This window comes from Apodemus sylvaticus, chromosome 19 (assembly GCF_947179515.1).
Source record: "Apodemus sylvaticus chromosome 19, mApoSyl1.1, whole genome shotgun sequence".
Taxonomy (NCBI): Eukaryota; Metazoa; Chordata; class Mammalia; order Rodentia; family Muridae; genus Apodemus; species Apodemus sylvaticus.
This window is the reverse complement of record NC_067490.1, coordinates 25,260,386-25,285,333: the sequence shown is the minus strand read 5'-3', so window position 1 is coordinate 25,285,333 and position 24,948 is coordinate 25,260,386. Positions and strand designations below refer to the sequence as shown.

General features: G+C 50.5%; 1 protein-coding gene across 2 annotated transcripts in view; it reads right to left on the bottom strand.

Moving 5' to 3' along the window:
• Positions 1-22,689, bottom strand: part of Tspan15 (tetraspanin 15) — a 44,919-nt gene extending 22,230 nt beyond the window's left edge. The window contains exon 1 of one of the 2 annotated variants that reach the window (XM_052164015.1): positions 22,449-22,689. In XM_052164015.1, coding sequence (XP_052019975.1) covers positions 22,449-22,544 — 96 coding nt within the window. In that variant the 5' untranslated portion in view covers positions 22,545-22,689. The remainder of the gene's footprint in view (positions 1-22,448) is intronic. The other variant, XM_052164014.1, reaches the window with a different exon arrangement.
• Between the last annotated feature and the right edge of the window lie 2,259 nt (positions 22,690-24,948).

Genomic DNA, 24,948 nt, shown 5'->3' with positions numbered 1-24,948 from the left:
TGGCATGGGCTTCTGGACCCTCAGAGCCTTTCTCCCGGTGATACCACTCCTCCTCCCACAAAGCCACACCCCTTAATCCTTCCTAAACAGTCTGCAAACTGGGGAATCAAACATTCCTACAGCCATAGACAGTGACGTTCCACAGAGCCCAGGAGTTGTCAGAGTCCAGGCATGGAGGCGATCAAATAGGCTGGGACCCAGTGTTTATGAGGGGAGGAGTGGGTGGGGCTTCATGGAATCTGTTGGGAAAAAGTTTGAGTCTCATCCTGTAGCTGAACTGTACGGCCCATCTGCGATCGTGCTTTCAGGATTGGTTCCATATGTTCTGCAAAGCTGTAGGCATCCTGGTGTTACAGGGTGGGCTCTGGGCCCTGGTATCTCCCCTCTGCTCGCCGCCCTCCTATCCACTCCCGGACCCCAAGCTTGTCCCCACCCCTCCTTCCTGCCTGAGTCTTTGCTTACGCTTGGTCTTTAAATTCATCCTTTAAATCCCAGATCTGTGGGACAATTTCAGACACAGCCAATCTCGGCCCTCTGCAGAAGGATGACAGGCAGATTCTTTTATTTTTACAAGCTCCCTGGAACCCTGGGACCACTCCAGGACAGCCTTGCTAGAAGTAAAACCAAACTTCCCTTGGCCTGATCACATCCCCACCTCCCCCACCCCAATCAGACACCATTATATCTCCTTGCTAAGCTAGCAAGAGCCCATGTCCACCAAAGCCTGGGCAAAGATCCCACAGCAGATCAGAAAGCCTCCTGACTCCCTCACCACCACACACCTTGCCATCATAGGCCTATCCCTTAAGGTCAAAGATGGTGTTGGCCGGGCGGTGGTGACGCACACCTCTAATCCCAGCACTCTGGGAGGCAGAGGCAGGCGGATTTCTGAATTCAAGGCCAGCCTGGTCTACAGAGTGAGTTCCAGGACAGCCAGGGCTACACAGAGAAACCCTGTCTCGAAAAACACCAAATCCAAAAAACAAACAAAAAACAAAAACAAAAGCAAACAAACAAAAAAAAAAGATGGTGTCACCCTTCACACTGTCCTTACCCCAGCACAGGCTAACCCAGCACAGGCTAACCCAGCACAGGCTAACCCAGCACAGGCTAAACCAGCATAGGCTAACCCAGCACAGGCTAACCCAGGCTCCCTGAGCAGGTGGTGTTCGGAGCATCACTGATCAGGACAAGAAGCTGGCATGAATCTTCTTGGGAATTTCACATTTTCCAAGTGATATTTACATCTCTGCAGACATCAATTTACCCAACTGGGTCGAAAGCCATCAGTCAATGCCAGCGTACAATCCGGTCCCCTCCTTCGCTAATTATAGCCCTGCCCCAGGCAGCCAGCCACCCCAGCTCCAGCCCAGGAAGCAAACAGCTCATTTGTCAAACGGGACGGCTTCAGCTAAACAGGCATAGGGTAGGGGCACACAGGCCGTGCACAACTGGGACACGGTGGGAAAAGAACACGCAGCTGGCGGTCTGGGGCCAGGCCTTAGACTGTGGGACCAGGCCGCCTCTTTGCCCTTCTGTGGAGGGGCCCTGTTGTCCAGGATGAACTGGGTCCTTTCAGAGCCAGCCTGGAGCTCAGCTCTCTCATGGGCAGAGACAGGCCCGGCTGTGTGAAGCTGCTGGGAAACAGGCCCTCCTGTGTGGTGCCCGGCACCTGTAGGTCCTCAGGATGTATCTGGTGGGCGCCTGGCTGGCTCACTCCGGCTGGAGCAGCTTTCCAGGAGTCTGTAAGGTCCGTTTCCAACCCTAATCCACATTACAGGCTCCTTGCTGTGCTCCAGGTGAACTGTCTGGCTTCGCATGGGGCCCAAGGAATCAAAATCAGATCGGGAGCAAATGTCTGTCCGGTGGATGTTTTCAGGGAGTCTCTGTTACATGGGCTGCAGGGAAAAGTCATGTCTTCCTTCTTTTAAAGTGTCTCTCGGAGTAAAGCTCTGGCAGTAAAGGCTTGCTCCCCAGGGTGGGGCTGCTGGGAGCTAGTGGAGCCGTGAGGAGGTGGGCCAAGCCTTGAGGAGGTGGTCCAGCTTGCTGAGCGAATGCACACCCTTGAAGCAAACAGTTGACCCCTAGTCCCTTCCTCTTCCTCTTCCTGGGTGCTCCCTCCATGATGGACTGCCTCATCCCAGGCCCTAAAGCAACTATGCCATTAGATCATGGCCCAGAACTCCCGAAACAGTGAGCCCAAATGAACCTTTCCTCTTCCCAAGTTGATTAGCTCAGGTAACTTGCTATAGTACTGCAGCGCGGACTAATGCTACCTCTAACTGCAATATACTCTCCAGTCTTACAAATGGAGGCGACATAACAGTACTGCTGCCTGTCACTGATGGAAGACAGTGTGTCCCCATGCTTCTGTCCCAGCCTCTCTTCCATATAGAGCAGGAGGGAACAGATAGAGGCAGGAGATAGGCTCTAGCATTCTGGGCCTGCCTTGGTGACGGCACATCCTTACTCTGGTTCCTGTTACTTACCTGTCAAATAGTAAAATACAGCCTGTGCCATAACAGAACATATTCTTTATGCATATGTGTGTCTTGTCTATGTTGCTACTTTGTTTCCAACCCAATTCCCCCGTAAAAGAAATCTCAACTCAATCAGTAACAAAACAAGCTGGAAGTCTAGATTGGGCAGATCTCCCACTACACTATTCTATTTCCATCTTTATTATCCCATAGCACTTTCGGTTTCTCCAGGCCACGAGCTTCTCTCTCCGAAGAGCCTCTCTGAAGATTCCCCCGTAGCTCCTCCCATTCTGTTGATTCCCCCCCATGGCTCCTCCCCTTTCCTCCTGCCCAATCATTGGCTCAAGCCTTTATTTTAAAAGTTAAGGTGGGGAGAAGGTTCAGAAGGCTCCTCTGAAGGTTCATCTGCAGCCCCTCTGAGTAGTGGAACTAGCATCAAAATACAAGCCCAGGGCTAGCCACAACATGGCTACATGTGTGTCTGTGGACCACTTATGTGCCAGATGCCCAAGGAAGCCAGAAGAGGAAATCAGATCCCCCAGAACTGTAGTTATAGACGGTTGCAAGCTGGCATGTGGGTGATGCCCATCAAACGTAGGTCCTCTGAAGAGCAGCCAGTGCCCTTAACCACTGATCTATCACTACGGGCTCCTTATTTTATTTTGGGGCAGAGTCACATGTGGCCCAGGCTGGCCTGGTGCTAACTACGTAGCTGAGGAGGACCCTGAGCGTCCGTTACCAGTGTTACATCAAGATCAGGTGATTCTAGGATCTTAGCATCTTAATCAAATGATTGAAATAAAAGAAAAAACAGACAGCAGAGTAGCAAGGAAACACTGTCCAGAAACCAAGTGAGAGAACCAGCCAACTATGATGCCAAGCCGTGCAGAATCAAATGGCTCTCTCAAAGGCCCTGGCTTTCTTTTGAGGTGTCCTTTGATGGGGTCCGAGAGAAGGAGTTTGGTTGCTAGGGGGAAGAGCCCAGGTGGTTTTCTGTTTTGACTGACAGGCTTGGGTTTCACCTGCTTTCATCCACAGAAGATGCCTAAGATGGCCAGAGGGGACGATCCCTAAAAGTTCACGAGGAGAACAGTTTGACTCACTGTGACCTCACTCAAAACCAGTTCAGGCCAGATCCATGCCCCACCCCCACCCCCACATTCCCTTACCTAATTAGAAACTCTTCTCAAAAGGGCAGTTCTTGGTGCCTCTTAGGGAGGGGAGCCTCACTTCCCTGAGTGCAGTTCTGTGCAGGCCAGGGTGCGGGTAGCTTGCCTCCCTTTCGTCCATCCTGCAACTCTGCCTGGCTTGTGGGTTTCCTTTATGTACGTCTTATTTAAGAACAGGGCTCTTTGCCTCCCTCCTGCGCTAGATAGAAACTTCAGGGGGCATCTTGTACCCATCCTGAAGTGGCCCAGGGGTGAGAGCTACGGTCTTCACAAAACAAGCCCGCCCAGGAAGCAGAGTGCATACCATGTTCTACCCTCCTGTTGGCAGACAGTTGATTTCAAAGACTCCCCACGCACCCAGCGCATTCCAGACAGCGAGGGAGAGAGGCTGGGAGGTTTGTAAAACCAGTTATTCAGTCCAGTCAGGGCCCAGTGGAATTTCTAATCAAGAACCACCATGACCATGCAACAAAGGGAGGCCCAGGCAGACAGGTGGGAGTCCTAAGAACCCAGCCGCACACTGAGACAAGACGCAGCAATTTCTTTGTCCTTGGGATGTCCAGGGAGGGTCCACTGGGGGACGCCTGGAAGGAGGCTCTGAGTTTGACCACATGCACCTGAGAAGGGTAAATCTGAAAGATGACACAGCCTGAGAGGCTTCTGGGCCTAAAGAAGGCTCTCCACAGAAAACCTCTTCTGGACAGGAAAGTGGATCATGTTAATGTGAAAACCACGGAGATGGTTATGGGAAGGAGGGGACTGGCAAGAGCAAATCACCTTCCCCTCTGCCCCCAGCCCCTGTCCTCCATTTCCCCTAACACTCCCACCCCCCACCACACACACACACACACACACACACACACACACACACACACATCCCAGCTCTCTTCAGCCCTCTGCCCTGCCTCCCTGGAAGTGGTCCTTGGATGTTAGGGGCTGCCAAGAACCTACTTCCTCTCAGCCTTGATAGCTCATTACCATGAGCCCAACACAGCACAAGGCCATGCTCCCTGCTGCGGTACACCCTGTACATCTGACCCTGGGGACTGAAAGTCCCGGACTCGGGCCACTGCAGGAGCACTTAGACACAGGGCCAGGGCTGTACTGATGGTAGGAGAGAATGGGGAATTCTGGGATAGCAGCTTGGAGACCCTAGGGATGAGAGCCTTATAGGGCTCAACCTTCTTCCTTCTCACCTCACCCACACCCCCTTCCCCACAGCTCAGGGCACCCAGGCAGCCAGAAACAGTCAACATGAGTTAGGGATGTGGCTCGGTTGGCAGATGCTCGCCTAGCATGCCTGAGGCCCTGAGTTCAAGGCCAGCCTGGTGTTATCTGGTAGGGAGGGGAGACAATCTTATTTTCTTATTTTAATGCTCAGCTCAGAGCGCTCCTCTCCTGGGCACGCTTCTTACTTCACTGGGTAAAAGGGATCTCTCTGCTCTTCTCAATGTCTACAAAAGCAACAACAGGAAGCCCTCACTGGTGGCAATATGAACCATACTTACTCTGCCCTCTGGACAGTCCATAGATATGTCACGACCTGGTGGCAGGAGCCGGCACCACCTACCAACTGTGACACAGCCTGCACATGTATCGCAAATGTACTAGCGTATCCCAAAACATCTATAGTCAGGACGTTGAATGGCTTCTCCAACCATCACGCTTTTACCACGCATGGAAGGTGGTTAGTCAAGTCAGCTCCCAATAACCAAGTCATCACAAAGCCCTTGAAGCAAAAGGGTACTCCAAGGTTCTGTCCAATAAATGGTACTTCTTTCCTGTAGCGCACTCAGGGGTCACCTTCAGGCACACACCTCAAAACCTAAGTCCGATGAAGTCAGAAAACAAACCACAGACAGACAGAAAAACCACTTTCTCGTGACAGCCACCTTGATGCAAGGTTACCTTCCAGGGAAGAGGGAAGGAAGAATCCTGTGGACTTCAAGGAAACAGCCCAGCAAATCTCAGCCATTTGAATACTTGATCCCAGAATTCCCAGTGGTGGGTGTTTGGGGAGACCTAGGAGGTGTGGCCTTGCTGGAGGAGGCAAGCTTTGGGGTTTCAGGAGACTTAGGGATTGAGATGTGAGCTCTCAGCTGCGACTCCTGCATGCAGAACGCCTCCCCCAGTCTGCCATCATGAACTCTAACCCTGTGGAACCACAGGCCCAGCGTAAATCCTCCCCTTTGTAAGTTGCTTTGGTGATGGTGACTCTACACAGCAACAGAAAAAGAACTAAGGAGCACCCTATGGTGCGTGCTACATCCATCAACCGCCGCGTAGGCAAAGCGTCCCAGTGGTCTAAGTAGGTGGGATACCACCTCGATGACTCAATGGGCTCCCGAGCATCCTCCCTCTGCACCCCACCTATTCTCAACATGACAGGCTAAGGATCTTGCTTAAACATCAGAGTGAGAGGAGCCCATTAACTACTGTAGCCAGGGATGGTGATATTTGGGTGAAGAGAGGACCCACGCTACCTCAGAGGAGCATCCAAGCAGGACCCCGGGCTTTAAAATGTATAGCTGATCAAGGACTGTGACTTGGGAGCTGTGGTGTTTTGAAAAGGAAAGGGCCCCTAGACTCACATGTTTAAATGCTTGGCCCACAGGGAGTGGTACAAAAAGGAGGTGTGGCCTCGGTGGAGTGGGTGTGGCCTTGGTGGCCTGGGCGTGGCCTGGGCAGAGTGGGTGTGGCCTTGGTGGAGTGGGTGTGGCCTTGGGAGAGGAAATGAGTCACTGTGAAGGCGGGCTTTGAGGTCTTCTTTGCTCAAATTATGTCAATGATGGTCTCCTTCAGCTGCCTGCCGATCAAGATGTATGACTCTTGACTCCCTCAGCATCATGTCTGCCTGCACGCTGCCGTGTTTACCGCTATGATGATTATGAACCTGTAAGCCAGCGCCAATTAAGTGTTTTCCTTTATAAGAGTTACTGTGGTCATAGCAATAAGACCCAAAGTAAGACAGGTGTCAAGACAAAGAGCTGGCTGTTTGCTCTGGGCAGAGCGTAGAGGCCCTGAATGTGCACCGGAATGGTCCGAAGGGCTGTGAGTTTCCAGGTGCTCTGGGAGCCTTTGGTCAAGGGGACATCAGTTGTAGAACAGGGACTGTGGGTTTTTCTTTTTTTATGTCTAAGAAATGTTTTAAACACAATTGGAGCATCTTTTAAATTAATTAATTATTTTATACACATTGGTATTTTGATTGCATGTATGTCTGTGTGAGGGTGTCTGATACCCCAGAACAGGTGTTTAAAGACAGTTGTGAGCTGCAGTTTTAATGTGGGCCTGAAAGGGGTCTGCTTAGACCCAAGAACATTGTAAAATACATCCTGGAAGTCAGCCATGGTGGCGCATGTATTTAATCCCAGCACTTGGGAGGCAGAGGCAGGAGGATCTCTGTGAGTTTGAGGCTAGCCTAGCCTACATAACAGTTTTCAGGACAGTCAAGAGTAGAGAGAGACCCTGTCTCAAAAAAATAACCATGCCTTTGATACTCACACTTGGGAGAGATCAGCAGGTAGATCTCTGTGAGTTCAAGGCCAGCTCGGTCTACAGAGCTAGTTCTAGGATAACCAAGGCTATACATAGCAACCCTGTTTTGAAAAACCAAAACTGTAAAAATAAAAAATAAAAGAAAGAAAGAAGGAAGGAAGGAAGGAAGGAAGGAAGGAAGGAAGGAAGGAAGGACCATGTCCCGTGCCTTCCAGGGAGTCTGTTGTAGGCCTCAGGCCTCATGACATGCTAGCTAACATTGGCAGGGAAGTGCCAGGGATGACTGACAGGAACCGGAGGTGGGTGGCCTCTTCTGGTCTCAAATTAATGGCTAAACCGGAGCCTTCACCAACTGCTAATTGGAGCTAAGTGCAGGCTGTAACGGGAACCTCCCTATTACACACCAAGCAAGAAAAGAAGACCCTGGGGGCTTTAGAAAAGTCAGGGGAAGAGGTGAGTAGGAAGGCAAAGGGTTGGGGACGGGAAATGGAGAGGGGACCCCTGGCACCTTAATCCTTTCTCTTCAGCCTTGAAAAAATGGAAACCCAACACACGGCAGGTGTGGCGGCTCACACCTGCAGATCCCATGGCTCGGGAGGCTGAGGTGGGGCAGGGGCCAGGCTACCGAGTAAAATCCTGCCTCAGAAGACAGACGGACAGTTGTGAACACTACCTGAGCCCAACAGCAGAGAAGCCCACAGCTCTAAGGCGCTGCGAAAGCCAGGCCCTTCTCTGAGCTCTGCTCTTCCTCTCCACTTTAAAATACAACGCAGTGGCCACTCGGAGGCTCCCCTGAGATGGCCGACCTCTTTTGTAGTCTGTGACCTACTGTGACAGATAAGAATCCCGACTCTTTTGGAACCAGGTGGCACAATGACAGAGTCTCCAGAAGAGGCAGACACGATCCCTGGGGATTTCCATGTGCCCCAAGCTCCACTGGCCCCTGTGCACACTTGGACTGCCACGTGCTGCTTGGACGTGTGTGTGTGTGTGTGTGTGTGTGTGTGTGTGTGTCTATGTCTCTCTGTGTGTCTATGTCTGTCTGTGTGTGGGTATCTCCATCTCTGTGTGTGTGCATGTGTGTCTATGTCTATCTGTATATATATATATATATATATAGATATATAGATAGATAGATAGATAGATAGATATAATGTCTATATCTGTGTACATGTGTCTATGTCTGTATGTATGTGTTTTTGTCTGTCTGTGTGTGTGTCTGTGCCTATCTGTGTGTGTGTGTGTCTGTGTATTATTGTTTCTTTGTTTGAAAGACAGGGTCTTTCTCTCTGCAGCCCTGCCTGACTTGAATTGGTAATCCTGCCTCCCCAGCTTCTAGAGTGCTAGAATATCAGACACAAGACACCTTGCTGGATAAGAGTTTTCTTTCTTTCTTTCTTTCTTTCTTTCTTTCTTTCTTTCTTTCTTTCTTTCTTTCAGCTTTATTTATTTATTATTTCCTGTAGCTGTCTTCAGACACCCCCAGACGAGGGCATCAGATCTCATTCCAGATGGTTGTGAGCCACCATGTGGTTCCTGGGAATTGAACTCAGGACCTTTGGAAGAGCAGTCAGTGCTCTTAACCTCTGAGCCATCTCTCCAGTCCAAGAGTTTTCTTTAAAATGGAGATTTTTTTTCCTCTGAACAGCCCCAGACCTAACCCAACCGGCACCTATAAAATCAAACACTCAAGGTACTTAATTATTTTCTTAAAAAAAAACAATTTTTTATGTGTATGTTCCTGAATGTATGTATGTACACTACACACATGGGGTACCCAAGAGAATGCCAGATGTCCTGCAGCCGTACCAAATGAGCTACCCACCGTGGATTCTGGGAATTGAACCTGGGCCCTCTGGGAGAGCAGCCAGTGCTCTTACCCACTGCGCCATCTCTCCAGCCCCTTAATTATTTTCCTTAACACACACTGCACTTAATACACAGATGGCCCACAATACCGTGCGTGACCTCCTGAGATAAACACGCATATACCATCTACCCAGCCCCCTCATTTTGCAGATGGCAATCTAAGGCCCAGCCATCACTCCCCACAGTGTCACACAGCGAATTAGCCACTGGTCAGCAGCTGTGACCTAATTCTCCCATCTCCCAGGCCAACTGTCTCCACAGAAGGCTGCCCTTCCTCCCCAGGAATAGGAGTTCTCACGCCCTGGCATATCCTCTCAAAAAAAAAAAAATTTTTTTTTTTCAGGACAGTAAAACTGGTTCCACTTCTGCTTCCTCTGCTCCAGGGAGCCTGAGGGGACCCAGACCAGAGGGCTTCTGTCACTTGGGCTCTGCCCACTCCTTCCTTTCCCACACAGGACTGTGGTCTTCCCTGGTAGAGCTGCAGCCCCTGTCCCTGGGAGCCACCACCCGTGCTCCAGCACCCAGATTCTTCCAGTCAGGCCTCCAGAGGCTCCAAAACTCCCAGACGCCAAGGAAGTGTTTGATGACTGAGCCATCAAGTTAGAGCGACCTCGAAGAAAGAAATGCAGAACAGGAGTCAACTCGCAGCAGGCGCTAGGTACCCGGCCAGCCAACTGTCCTGTCAGAGAGGCCTCCTCACAGACACAGGGCCAGGACAAACATCTGCTCCCTGGGGCCTGCGATGGCCGGCCAGCATCTAGAGAGCAGCTGAGCCGGAGCGACAGGCGGAAGAGCTCTTCATTGTTAGCTCCTAGGAGACAATGGAGGAGGATGTGGGCCTGAGCAGACGCAGGCCGCCAGCACAGGCGGGCTTCCTGGCTGCAGAAGGTCACGCTTAGGGGGCTGAGGACAGAACTCCATTGGCTGCCTAGCATGCCAAAGGCCCAGACAAATGGCGATAGGGATACCCACTTTTGATCCCAATACACAGGACGCGGAGGCAGGAGGATCAGGAATTCAAGGTCATCCTCAGCTACATAGCAAATTCCAGGGTAGCCTGGTGTAATGTTTGAATAAGTATGGACACCCCTAGATTTTTGGATGCTTGGCCGCAGAGAGTGGCACTAGTGGGGGCGTGGCCTCGTTAGCGTAGGCGTGGCCTTGTTGGAGTGGGCGTGGCCTTGGAGGCGGCTGTGCCGCTGTTTGGGGCAGGCTTTGAGATCTCCCTTACTCCAACTACACTCAGTGTGGCACACAGGCTCCGGTTGCTGCCTTTGATCAAGATGTAGAACTCCAGGCTCTTGCTCCAACACCAAGTGGGCCTGGACACTGGCAGGAGCCATGCTTCCTGCCGCGATGAGGATGAACTTTATAAACCTCTGAAACTGTAAGCCAGCCCCCGATGAAACGTTTGCCTTTGTAAGAATTGCCTTGGTCACGGTATCTTTTCCCAGCAATAAAACCCTAAGACAGGAGACACTATTTAGAAAAAAAAATTGTTTTAATACATATCCCCCAGGGATGTTAAGAGTTGGGAGGTGACTGTGATAAATCGCCCTCCAGACATCAGGGCTCCCGAGGAGCCAATTGCCAGGGCCTCCACTGGCCTCACTTGAGTCACCCAAGACCACAGCTGTCACAGCTCAGCCCGAGCTCAGCCGTCCCTGCAGCAGCTCATGACAAGACCAGACCAACAGCAGTGGCTCTCGGTCAAATGCCGAGTCAGAGCCAAGCAGAGAAGTGAACTAGAGACACGAGCGAGGCAGGCAGGCATCAGAATCACCTGGAAGCAACCGCGCTTACCTGTACTCCGGCCTCTACAAGGGAGGCAGAGGCAGGAGGATTCCCAAAATTTTAAGGCTAGCCTGGACTACAGAGAAAACTGCTATTTCAGAAACACTAAAAGGAGAGAAAAAATTCACCTGGAGAAGTTGACCCCATGCCCTGGAAGTCGTGAATGTAAATGTAGCTTTAACCGGAAGTGACAGGGTCTAGCCCGAGTGCACCCCAGATCCACCGAGTCAGCAGCAATCATGATGGGCGTGGCTGTGTGGCTCTGTGAAACCTCTGAGGGCTGGAAGACTCTAGCAAGAAGGTAAATCTTCAGACCTTGGTAAATGACCCAGCCTCAGAAGAGAGCACCCCCGTCCACTGCACCCAGCAGACTGCTCTGAACTTGGGCACCCACACGCCACACTGTTCCTTCTGCCTGCACAGGGTCCTGGCACAGCACAAGGACACACACCAGAGTCAGGTGTGACTCTGACTTCAGACATGACTGAGGGTTCCACGCCGCACCTGGCAGAGCTGGAGAGCCAGAGAGCCAGAGCACCGCCTCTCTGCTAACTGCCGGGAAGCAGCAAAGAGAGGCCATGTGACCATCCAGGGACACATGCAGTGCCCATTCTGGAGCACACAGCTGTCCTGGGCAGGAAGCGGAAAGGCCATAACACGGAAAAACTGAATCCCTCTATTCACCCTCTAACAAGGCTGTGTTCCTCTACTCACAAAGCAAATATTGATTTCTCTTGCAGATCAAGACACACGTATGTCTCTAGCTGAGAAAGTCCCTTCTGAAACACACAATAGGCACTGTTTTTTGTCCATGAAACAGACACAGATATAAAAGGTGGCAGCGAACAAGTCACTCACTTCCCCTCTCGGGCCTCAGTGTTTCTATCTGTAAAATGGGATACCATCCCCATCTTATCCAGATCACTGGGTTGTTCCAAGAACCCAGAAAGGTGAAGAAAAGCTAGGGGGACTGTCGTCGTGGTATTTAGTGAGACCCCTGACCATACATCCTACAACCAATTGCCTCTGAGAGACAATAATCACCTCCTTTCAAGAGAGAAGAAAATTAAAGTACAGGAATCTAACAAAATGACTCGGCGGCTAAAGGTCCCCAGACACAAAGTAAAGGTGGAAGAAGAGAACTGAATCCATAATGCTGTCCTCTGACCTCTTCAAGGGCACAGTGACACACACACACACACACACACACACACACACACACTGTAAGTTTAAAGCCCAATCTGCATAGTGAGTTCTAGGACATCTATGACTAAACAGACAGACCATATCTCAATAGATAGATAGATAGATAGATAGATAGGTAGATAGATAGATAGATACATACATACATACATACATACATAAAAGGATACATAGATACAGACATAGACACATGTATACATACATACATAGATGAGATACATACATACATATATACATACATAGATGATAGATACATAGACACATGCATACATACATACATAGATGATATATACATACATACATACATGATAGACATAGATACATCGATCGATGAAAGATACATACATACAGACAGACATATATGATAGATACATAGACAGATGCATGCATACATACATACATAGATGATAGACAGATAGATTAAAGAAAGAACAAACATCAAGACAGAGAGTTGTCCCCAACCTGTCTCTGGTCACACAGCTAAATAGACTTCTGGATTTCTCCTTCTAGTAACAGAGCTGAGCCCTTCTGCCTCCCTACACATCCCAGCCTGTGCTATGTGGTCCCGTCTGTTGAAAAGGGGTAACCACTGCCCTTTACAGAGGTGAGGCATGGATGTGATTTCTCACACACTACCCCTCCCAAGCTCACACGGGACCCTCTCTCTCCAGGTGTCCCACCCCCACAAGCTCTTCAATCCTCAGCACTGCCTAGGAGCTCTGCTCAAGGGACCCAGCTCACCCAGGCTGCTGCAAATTCCATCTTCTCGGCAGGCGAGCCCTAGGAAACACACAGAGGTGTCATCTTAGACTGCTCTGTGGAGCTGGCCTTGGCCCAGAGGTCTAGCTCAGAACTGTACACATATGCAGTATTAGCAGCTACCCGCCTGAAACTCCTGGTCTGTGTAGACCCTGCTGCTCCACCCCAGGCCCCCAGAAAGGCCTTGCCCATTCTCTGGGCTCTGGGACCGGCTCTGAGAGCCTGACGGAGCATTCCTCACCCAGGAATCCCCAAGGCCCTGGACAATGAGATTGTTAACACTGACTGTCAACTTGACAGGGTCAAGTGTCATCTAGGAGACAGACCTCTGGGCACATCTGTGAGGAAGTTTTCTAAAAGGAGTTCACTGAGGTGGGAAGACTCCCAAACATGGGCAACAAGGCCCCACATGCCAAGTCGGAGACTGCGTGAAATGGAGGAGACCAGCTGAGCGGCTCTCGTCATCCCTCTGCTTCCTGACCGTCGCTGTACCGCGACCCTCCGCCATGATGGACACCTTCCAACCGTGAGCTAAAATAAACCTTTGCTTCTATGGATTGCTTTTGTTGGATTCTGTGTCACAGCCAGAAGACAAGCAAGCCACACAGGCAGGAAGACCCCTATAACCTGTCACCCTCCCGTGGGTTCAACCTCTCAGAGGCCACACAACCTGTTCTAGGAGACAGGGCTTCTCGGAAAGCGGCCTCCACCCCAGCCCTCTTCTGTGCAAGGAGAGGAGACTGAACATTCCTCAGACTCTTAAGGACTTAAGTTTACAGGAGCCTCTCAAAGCTCTTGAGGGGTGTCCACAGATGAGGGCTCCAGGAAAGGCGGTCCTTTTCCCAGTTCACACAGAAAAGATGCCCATGACCTAGGTCTCCCTGGATGTCCCAGCAATTGTGACAATGAAACCTCCCTTCTCAGTGACTCTGTTCCTGACCCAAAACTCCATATTCAATCAAATCCCTTCCCCCTCTCCACCCATATCTGGCTTCTTCTAGCAGGGCCTTCGTACTTAGCACCCTGCTTGCCTGCCTGCCTGCCTGCCTGAGGTGTTCTCGACCAGAGAGGTTCCTTGTCAAGTGCGAACCCAGCTGAAAAGCCAACTCCTAGTGAAGGTTTTCCTTGACCAGAGCACCTAAGTGGGAGCTCCTACCCTTTCCCACTGACTCCCGGATTCCCACTTTAGCAAGTACGTCCCTCAAAGGGTTTATCCAAAGGCCTTTCTTGTTCATGGTTGTGTCCTGTGCTATACGTGTCTGGCATACAAGAGGTGCCAACTCATTGAGAGAATGGAGTACTGTACCATCCCCACCTGCCCTAGAAAGAACAGCTGGTCTAGCCTAGAGCCTCCTGCCTCCAACTAAGGTGCCAACCCAAACCAACTCGGGTCCAGAGTCCTCTCTGGGAAAGCCTTTCCCTGTGCCCTGTGCCCTGTGCCCTAGCTCACCCAGAAGGCATCTTTGCTGCAGGTGGAGCGAGCTGGCACAGGAATTCCAAGGTCAGCCCCTTATCTGGTTTCCTGTGAGCCCCACCCCTGGGTGTCCCCATGAGTCACCTAGAGAGAAGAGAGGCAGGAGGAGGGCCGGTAGCCAACCAACGCCACAGGTGCTGGGTCGGGATGTACAGGCTGAGGTAGCCATTCCTCTGCAAGAGGGGAAGGGGCCTTGCACAGAATTCTGGAACCTACGCTGCTCCTTTGTACAACAGGGACACTGGAGGACTGCAATCCTGCCTCACCCTGATTTAGGCTAAGGGAGGCCCAGACCCGGGCTGTGGGCCGTCCCTCATAGCCCAGGAAGTAGAGCAGGCGTCTCCATGGTGAAGGCCAGTCGCTGGCTTCCAGCTGGGGTTTCACTATGTTCTCCTTAAAGCACCTGCCTGGACTGTGAAACTAGCCCTGCCCAAAGAACCAAGGAGAAAAATAAATAAATCCGGAAGTAAAAACCTCAGCATGTGTACAAGATATCCAGACAGATGCCAATCAATACGTGACAGAGATCCTGTCCTGGGGTAGGATCAAAGGTAAATTATTGTCTTCATCATGTTTTCTTAAATTGCTTGACTTTAAAAAAAAGACTTATTTATTTATTATATATAAGTACACTATAGCTATCTTCAGACACACACCAGAAGACAGCATCGGATCCCATTACTGATAGTTGTGAGCCACCATGTGGTTGCTGGGACTTGAACTCAGGACCTCTGGAAGAGCAGTCAGTGTGCTCTAACTGCTGAGCCACCTCTCCAGCTCCAGACTTTTTTTTAAAAAAAAATCAGGATTTTGTATGATTTTCTCAAAAAACAGGGCTCATTTTCCAAAAGAAAACTCCTCAAGCGTGTGGTGAGGAAGCATACACCTGGAATCACTGCTCTCTAGGCTGAGGCCAGAAGCTCACCAGGAATTCCAGGCCAGCCTGGGCTTCATGGCGACTTACAGACCAGCCGGGGGCTGGATATTCGGTCTCAACAAGCAATGACAATCTGTCAGAAACCACTTTGCTTTCAGTCTGCTATCACCTACCAGGACACGGAGGGAGGAGGATGACTCCTCCCAGAGAGGTCACCTCCCACTCTAACCCGGGAGGTGTGAGCTACAGGAATTTGGGGGGGGGGGGGAGAACAGGGACTTGAAGGTTGTGGGGAGACACCTATTTCTTGGTCTGGAGCATTCTAAGGCAGCTCCTCACCTTACTCGAGTCTCTGGTTTCTTCTGGACCCCCAGAGAGTCTTTAGGCACTGTCTCTTTCTCCCAGGGTAGCAGGGGGCGCGGCTGGCAGGAGGGGAGAGCGTGCTGGGCAGTGCCCTGTGTATATAAGGAGTGGAGTGTTTGCCGTGCCAGGCCCGGCTCCCAACTCGGTTTACATATCAGGTCACTTACTCTCAGCAAGTCTGGGCGTGCTCTGCTCTTAACATCCACTTCACGGATAAATCTGCAGAGATGCCGCCGGGTGCAGAGTTCACACTCTGTGACGGCAAAACCGAAAGATCCAGCGGCTGTAGAACTGGGACTCTAGTGCTGGCGGTAGAATGCTCACTGAGCATGCGCAGGGCCCCTCCTGGATTCGATCGCCAGCACATTAAAAAAAGAAAGAAAGAAAAGAAAAAAACGGGCACGGTAGCGCATGCTTGTAATAAATAGGAGCACTTGGGAAGTGGAGGCAGGAGGATCCGAGTTCAAGACCACCCTCAGCTACATTAGGAATTTGAGACCTGAACTATATGAGACCTCGATTCAAAAAAAATAAATAAATAAAAGAAGGGAAAGGAAATGAAGGGATGGAGAGGTGGCTCAATGGTTAAGAGTATTCGCTGCTCCCAAGTCCAGTTCCCAGCACCCACACTGGACGGTTCACAACTGCCTGTAACTCCAGTTCCAATGGATCTGACACCCTCCCTGGCTTCCTCGGACATACACACTGCACACACGCAGTGCATGTAAACTCATGCAGGCGCGCAGGCGCACGCACACACACATATCTCCATAATAAATAAATCTTTAAAAAGAGAAAAAGAATCAAAGGAAAGGCTTAGAGGACTGCCCCATCCTTACAGAAGGCAAAGTATTTCCTCCTGCACTCATGACCTCTGCCACTGACCCTCCCCATTTGCAATTATCACACAGCACAGGGTTCTTCCCTTCCTAATTCCTCAATAACACTACACACACACACCACATACACACATACACACAAATACACGCATATACACACAAATACATACAAACACACATATACACATACACACATACACACAGATCCAGGCTTGGCTTCCTAGAGAGCCTGTGACTGTGAGTTCAGCCTAACCCACTTGAAGTTACGCCTCAAAGCCTGGCCAACAGCAGGGCGGCCAAGCTCAGCTCTGTCCTGGGTCCAATCCTAGCCTTGTGGGTACAGGTGAAACTCCATCACCCTGGTGCCCTAGGTTTTCCCCCTCCTTTTGTATGCTCGGCCCTAAACTGGTATTTAGAGTGAGCCACACCCCTGACCTCCAGGAGCCCAAAGCCCAGCAAGAAAAAGCAGCGTGTGTAAACAGATCTCCAGGATGTCCTGGGCAATGCTAAAATTAGAGAGATGTGACCCCTATGATCTCAGGGCACACAAGTTACAGTCATTCACCCTGTCTATGGGAAGAGGAGGATCTGGGTGCCTCTGGATGAGACTCACGGCGACAACTTGGAGACACAGAAGGAGAAGCAGGGGGAACACTGGGCTGAGATGAAACTGGGGGGCTCAGTTCATGTCCTTAGGGTGCTCCTGAGGACACCATCCAAGAAGCACCCTCGGCATGGGGCATCAGCATAGGAGGCCCAGACTGGAAACAACCACAGAATTCCCCAGCTGCGGACAGGAAAATAAACCGTTGGCACGACCTAGATGGAAGTCTGTTAAGACCAGAACATAGAAAGAGGGCAGCCCCTGAGGACAGTGAGCCGGCTCAGTCTGTAAAAGCTCTTGCCTTGCAACCCCAGCAACCTAAGTTTGAGCCACAGAACACACAAAAGGGAGAGTGCAAGGAGAGAACCAACTTCAAAAAACTGTCCTCTGACTTCCACATGCAAGATGTGGGACCTGTGACACACACACACACACATTGAGCATAAACACATAATAACAATTAACTAACTGGTTGAAAAACAGACGCAGACCCTGGCAGATATACGAAGTTTACAAAGATTTTTCTTTGAGTGAAGTCCTGGTGATTTGGCTTGTTTGGTAGCGTTTGGCTAGCATGCGCAGAGCCCTGGGCTCAGTAGTTAGCATCATATAAACTGGGTGTGGCGGTGGACGCCTGTAATTCTAGCATCCAGTAGGATCCGAAGGTCAAAGGCATCCTGAGACCCTGTCTCCCAAACAAAAGCATGAAAGCATTAAGTGAAAAGATGAAGTTCTCCATAGCTCCCTGGGCAGTGAGAATATATGTATAATATATGTTATCAATATATTATCAATATAATCTTAGTATATAAAATATACAAATAACGTTTAAGTTTTGCATAAATATACAATGTGTAAATATTACATAAATATATAATAAGGTATAACTATTACATAAGTATGTAATATATAAATATTACATACTGCATGTGTATGTTTGTACCCAGGCCATCCTTTCCCTTGGATAACTTAGTAGCAGGGTCCCCTTGTTTAAGACAAGTGGGGGGGGGGCAGGAAGGGGAGGTGCCAAGACAGGAAGGGGAGGTTCCAGGACAGGAAGGGGAGGTGCCACTGGCCATCTGCTTCATTTTTATTTTTGAGACAAAAAGACCCCAACTGCTTTTCCCCTTTTAATTGTTTAAAATTCTTGCCGGGCCGTGGTGGCGCACGCCTGTAATCCCAGCACTTGGGAGGTAGAGGCAGGCGGATTTCTGAGTTCGAGGCCAGCCTGGTCTACAGAGTGAGGTCCAGGACAGCCAGGGCTACACAGAGAAACCCTGTCTCAAAAAAAAAAAAAAAAAGTTTAATTGTTTAAAATTGTATTTATTTTTATTGTGCATGTGGGGGGGCACATGGGTCACAGGGGGACACATGAGGCAAGAGAACAACCCTTGAGTCAGGCTCTACACACTGAGCCATCTTTCCGGACCCCACGTCTACTTTTAGTTTGTGTATCATTGCATGCATTTTCTTTCAACGATGGCTTGAAGGAGGGGAGGAAAGGGTTAATTCAGCTTACATTTACAGATCATAGCCCATGGATGGAGGAGGTCAGGACCGGAACTCAAGCATGGCAGGAACCTGGAGGTAGAGGCTGGTACAGAGGCCACGGAGGGGCGCTGCTTACTGGCTCGCTCAGTTTGTTTTCTTCTGGAACCCAGGACCACCAGCTCAGGGATGGCACCACGCACCATGGGCTACCCCGCCCCCTTGATCACTAATTGAGAAAATGCCTTACAGCTGGATCTCATGGAGGCATTTCCTTACCTGAGGCTCCTTCCTTTCTGATGACTGTAGCTTCTGTCAAGTTAACACAAAACCAGCCAGAACAGCTCCCTCTTATACACTATGTGGAACACTCCACAGAGGAAACAGTAAAGATGCTCTTACTGTACCATAGAGAAAGGACTCTACCAGAGCGCCACAGTCAGGGTCCTAATGCTACAAAGAGGCACCATGACCACAACAAAACTTGTGGGAGGAGGAGGAGGGGGAGGAGGAGGAGGGGGAGGAGGAGGAGGAGGAGGAGGAGGAGGAGGAGGAGGAGAGTAATGTGTGTATAATCCATATAGTAAGATAATAAATGAATAGTTAAGACTATTTTGAAGAAGCACTTAACAACTCTTCCATGCAGGCCAAACACTTATGCACAAAATAAAAATAAATAAATCCTATTAAAAAAACAAAACCAAAAAACCCTCAGAGACCAAAGCTAACAGAAGGTTCATGGTGGTAAAATCTCTCTCTCTCTCTCTCTCTCTCTCTCTCTCTCTCTCTCAATAGGATTTCCCTCTATAGCCCAGGCTGGCCTCAAGCTCACAGAGAGAGAACCACCTGCTTCTGCCTCTCAAGTGCTGGGACTAAAGGTCCCCACGGCCCTGCAGCCACTCACACTTTGGGTTAGTAAAGTGAGTAACCCTTGCCCTGACCTGTCTTCTTGCCAGGGGTGAGGCAGGAGATGGCATCTAGATAATGAGTTTTTCTGTAAATGCTTTTCAATTAGCAGTAAACTCAAGCCAGACAAATTACTTAACCGGCAGCCCTGCAGCCACCACCCTGCAGTCACACTCTGGCACCTGGAGCGGCCCCAGGAGCCTTGCCTACAGCTGAGTTCTTGGCCTGGGTGGGGAGGGGTTTTTTTTTTGTTTTGTTTTGTTTTGTTTTGTTTAAGCAGAAATACTGACAGAGATGGCAGAACACAGCAGACTCAGTTGGCTAAAGAGGAAAGGTTCCGAAATCTGGGTACTGCTCAGCCTCCAGAAGAGCAGAGCAGAAGCCAACATACCCCCCCCCCGCAGCTAACTCCCCAACAACTGGGTTGTGGGGAGCTGCCAGAGGCCATGGCTTCGGCCTTTCAAGCTCTTTTGATTTTGTTTTGCTTTGCTGAGGTTTCCAGGGGTTTCTCTCTACATCAGCCAACACTTATCTTCACTCTGCTCTCTCCTCATTCTTTCTTACCACTGGTCCTAAAAAGGGGTGCCGTGAGGTGCAAGGCAGGGCAGAACACACTTCCATTTTACAGGTGGAAAAGGGGGGCACGAAATTGTTACACACCGAAGGTGAAGAGGGAGAGGGAATGGGACCCTCGCCTTCCCACCCTTGTGGTCAACCTTCCCTTTTGTCTCTGACTTATAGGCAGGACAAAACTGAGAAGAATCACTGTGGTCTCCCAGGCCCATCCAGTGCTGGCAGTATTCAGCCCTGGTGTACACTGCAGTTGTGTGAGGAGCTGAGGTACACAGTAATAAACCCAGGCTGCAAACCTCCCGGTTAGTTCTGATGGGACTTCCGTTGAGAGCCTCAGAGTCACAGCTCAAATCGTCTGCCCAAACCTTCAAACTCCCTGCAACTCATACCCCACATCTCTGCCCCACCCTCCATCCTCGGGAGCCTAGCAACGCTGCTAATCTTTTTTTTTTTTCAGGATACCTGGAGTCCGAGAACTGGGCTGGAAGCTAGCCAAAGGCTCGAACCGACAGTTCTGAGACCCAAAACAGAGATAGCATTTGCCTACAATCTGCCGGTGAGTCTGGCACGCAGCAGGACTAGAGTCACGTTCTACTGATTGCCAGCAGGGTCGCCTCGCAAAGGGGTCTCATTCAAAGGCAGTCTTGATGGCCAGCTCAGCAGCTCCTGCCCACAGGAGAAATGCAGTAAGGAGCTGAGGAAGAGAAGAAAGAGAGAAAGTAGAGGGAGGGAGGAGGGAGGGAGGAGGGAGGGAGGAGGGTGGGCGGGTCTCATTTTCAGGGGACCCTTTGGGATCTCTGGACCAGCCTATCTATGTACACACTCTGGAGAGGTGAACATAGAGCCAGCCTGTGGAAAGATAGCCTCATGTCTAGACTGAAGTCCAGTTCTTCTAAAATGCCCTGATAAGCAGGGGTAGCGGCACACCCCTGTGACCCCAGTACCCAGTGTGTGGGAGGTAGAAACAGGAGGATCCAAAGGCCAAGGTCATCGCCAGCTACACGGCGAGTTTGGGACCAGCCTAGATGACATGAGACCCTGTCTCTAAGGGGGGAAATGTCCCTGGGGACCTTTAGCTTATACCAAGTCACTGGCAAGGATTCCTTGTCCATAATAACATTAATAGTGCTAAACATGGTGTCTTACAATTGTAATTCCAATACTTGGAAGTCTGAGGCAGGAGGATTACTATGAGTTCAAGATTAGTGTGGGCTGGCTGGGTGGTGATGGCGAACGCCTTTAATCCCAGCACTCTGGGAGGCAGAGGCAGGTGGATTTCTGAGTTCGAGGCCAACCTGGTCTACAGAGTGAGTTCCAGGACAGCCAGGGCTATACAGAGAAACCGTGTCTCGAAAAACAAAACAAAAACAAACAAACAAAAAAAAGATTAGTGTGGGCTATTTAGTGAGTTCTAGGCCAGCCAGAATGCATAAGATGCTGTCTCAAAACAAATAAGCAAGCACACACACACACTCCACCACCACCATCACTACTACCACCCAGCTAGACTAAGTAAGCTACAATAAGACCCTGTCACAATAATAACAACAACAATAATAGTAGGTGTGGTGTCACATGCCTTTAATGACAAGTGACAGAGGCAGGTATATAGAAAGGCCCTGTCTCTAAAAAATCAATAGCAATAAAAATACATAATAATTATTATTTATTGTTATTGTTTTTATAATTATAATACAATAATTATATTATCGCTATCTCACCCTTTTCTTTAAGCTCTCTGTGGTCTCATCTTGGTCTGCATCATTTTACTTCCACAACCATCCAAATGTTTAATAATTAGTATCTCCAACTACAGATGAGAAAACTATGGTCAGAGAAATGAAGGAACTTCCCCAGATCACTCAGCTAGGAAGTAGTGGGTAGTATTCGAAGCCTGGTTGTGTGCAGCGAATGCCATCCTGGTCCCCCGTGGGCAATTTCAGAACTCGTGGAACTAACACCACCTCCTAGGAGCCGCCGGGTTGTCTAGTGGAATGCCCCACTCCAACAAAAAGGCACGCACATTTCCTTCCATCAAGGAGGAAAGCAAGACGCCAAGAGAAACATCTTGGCCAGAGGAAAGGCACAGCAAGGAGCAACAGGGTCCTGACTTGGAATCCAGGTGGCCACAAGCACAAAAGCTGACCATTCCGGACTAGGCTGATGGGGAGTCACACCCTAAAGGCGTGGTGGGCGCAGCTAACATCGTACCCACACCCTACGGAGCATCCAGAGGATGCACAGCTGACACGGCTGGTGAGCCGGACCCCATCAGGTAGGAGCTCGGCAGCACAAGTGAACAAAGTGGGGTCCGGTGGGCAGCCAGCTCTAACACCAAGGACTGGGCTGCTGAAACCGAGCTGAGCTGGGGCCGCCACTGCATCCCGGTTCCAGGCAAGTGTTGCGAGAAGCCGTCGCGCGCTCCCCGGCGGCCTCTCTGAGTGGCTGATGCTGTACCCAACCCTGGGTCGAGTGTTAGGGGGCCATCAAGGGAGTGTGGACCGTCCCATACGCCATCCCCCGACCCGGGCTCCACCGGCTCCATCACTCACCCAGAACACGGTGGAGTAGACGATGAGAGAGAACTTGAGCCAAAGATAGGAGAAGCGCGCGCAGTAGCGCACCTGCTCCGAGTCCCCGCGAGGCATCTTGGCTCCCGCGGGGGGCTGCGGGGCTGCCTCGATCCGGCCACCGCTCCAGGCCCCACCTGCGGCTGTCCGCTGGCCCGGCCCGCCACCAGCGCTCTCTCCCGGGACTGACACAGGCGCGCCGCAATCACCGCTCGGGCCAGGGAGCGGACAATGCGGGCGGCCAATGGCCGCGAGGAGGCGTGTCGGGGGCGTGTCGCGCTCTCGGGGCGTGGCTTCTACATAGGGGGCGTGGCCTAGCCTCCGGCCCACCGAGCAAGCGGAGGGGGACGAGACCCAAAGAAGGAGCGCTCCGAGCCTAGAAGTCCACGCTTTGGACGCTGGTGTGGGAGCGTGTGGCCTGGAGGGGCGTAGGAGTAAGGGCAACCGTGCCCAGTTTGGAATTAGTAAACAGGCTTTCGGGCGCTCGCACTGTAGTTCAGTGATAGAGGGCTTGCCTAAGAGCCTGGGATCCTGAGCACTGTCAAAAATAAAGCTGGCTTTCCACGGGTGTGAATGAATACTGCGAGAAAGGGATAGGTACTGACAGCGACGGTGGAGACAGTTAGGAGGAGGCAGAGACAGGTGGATCTATGTGAATAATCTGGTCTGCACTGTGAGTCCCAGGACATCCAGAGCTACACAGCGAGAACCTCTCTCGACGGCAAACAAACAAACAAAAAGCAAGCAAAACAAAACAAAAAAGTGCCAAATGCGGTGTCGTTGCAGTTACGTCTTAGCGTGCTCCTTTAATCCTGCGCTCTGGAGACAGAAGAAAGCAGATCTCTGAGTTTCAGGCCAGCCAAGGCTATGTATGGAACGCGGAATAAAACACAAAACAAAACCAGCAAGCAAGTGCTAAGAGTGATGGTCACATCCTGGAAGGTCACCAGTCCAGAGTGTCCCACTGGACCCGCAGTCTTCCGGAGACAGATCTGTCCCGGGCCTTTCAACCAGCTGACCATGGAAATTTCCTTTTGGCCATCAGCTCAGCTCTTGGAAGTTCTTCTCCCAGGAAATCCTCATCTAGGCCCATCTTCAAACCCAATCACTACTCAGTCAGCCAGGGTCTGACTTCCAGCCTCGCCTTGGTGGCCTGGGCCACAGGTGCCTATGACCCCTTTTCCTTGCTAAATGTCCCCAGCTGTCTTCTGTTGTTTTCCTGTCTCCGGCCTAGCCGAACTCAAGGCAGAGCCTGGGAACCAGGCAGTCTGTGTTTGAAGACAATCGGTAATTAAATGCACAGCTGCTTGTCAAAAGCTCTGGAAGTTTTGAGTGGGGGTCTCTGGTGGTGAATCTGGGAATGGCACCTCTAGGTAAATTCCCTGAGCTGAGCGGGAGGGAAAGTCCAGGAGGGCAGGCCAGGTGCTATTCCTGGTATCTCTATTTAATGCGTGTGTGTGTGTGTGTGTGTGTGTGTGTCTGTCTGTCTGTCTGTCTGTCTGAATGCCTTGAATGCGTGGGTGCTCTTGGATCCAGAGGAGATGTTAGATTTCTTGGAGTTGGAGTTACAGGTAGTGGTACGCCAACAGACATGGGTACTAGGAACCGGAACCGTACTTACGTCTTCTGGAAGAACAGGAAGCCCTCTTTGAGCCTGAGCCATCTCTCAGGGACTGTACTTTTTGTTTTGTTTTTAGAAACATCTCACTATGAAGCATACACACACACACACACACACAAATAAATTAAGCATACTGGGTAAAGTAACTTAGACACCGCCCTTCCTTGTCCAAACAGAGTAAAGCCTTTTACGGAGGTTTGACTTTCACATAAAGACAGCACACTGGGCTGTATCCTTGAGGGGGACACACAGCTGTCAGTTTCCGGAATCCTGTCTCTAGCATGTCCTTGAGCAGGCCCTTCCCGCAAGGACGGACAGTTGAGTCTTAAGTGATTTTACTAAAGTCACAGGAACCGGTTTTGTGGCTACCTGCTCATAAAGGTTAGCATTGTCGCTATCTGCCCGGGCCTCAGAATGTGTGCTGAGATTTCTCTTCGTGATAACTTGGCAGGAACTTTTAGAGGGAAACTATCCTTGTCAGTAATGGCTGCAATGGAAAGAGAAGGTAAGGATTCTACGTAGCTGGTGTCCTTGGGTGTCTGCAGCTGTACAACTGGACCCAAGACTCTCTGTGTCTCTGTCTCCCCATCTCTAAAACATTGAGGTGGGGCTGTATCTATTTAACTCTGACAACCTTAGATTCCTTCATTGACAGACCGGTCAGCAAATGTGTCAGCCGCTTCTGCTGCTGATCGAGCTCTGAGGAAAGATTCGAAATAAGACAAAGAATCCCTGTCCTACTGAGGAGTTAGAAACGTGGGAATTTGTTGAACGTGTTGCAAAAGCACAGAAGAGGTTAACTTCAGATGCAGGTGTATGCTAATGATGTAATGAACTTCCCAGGGAGAGACTGCTGGTGCA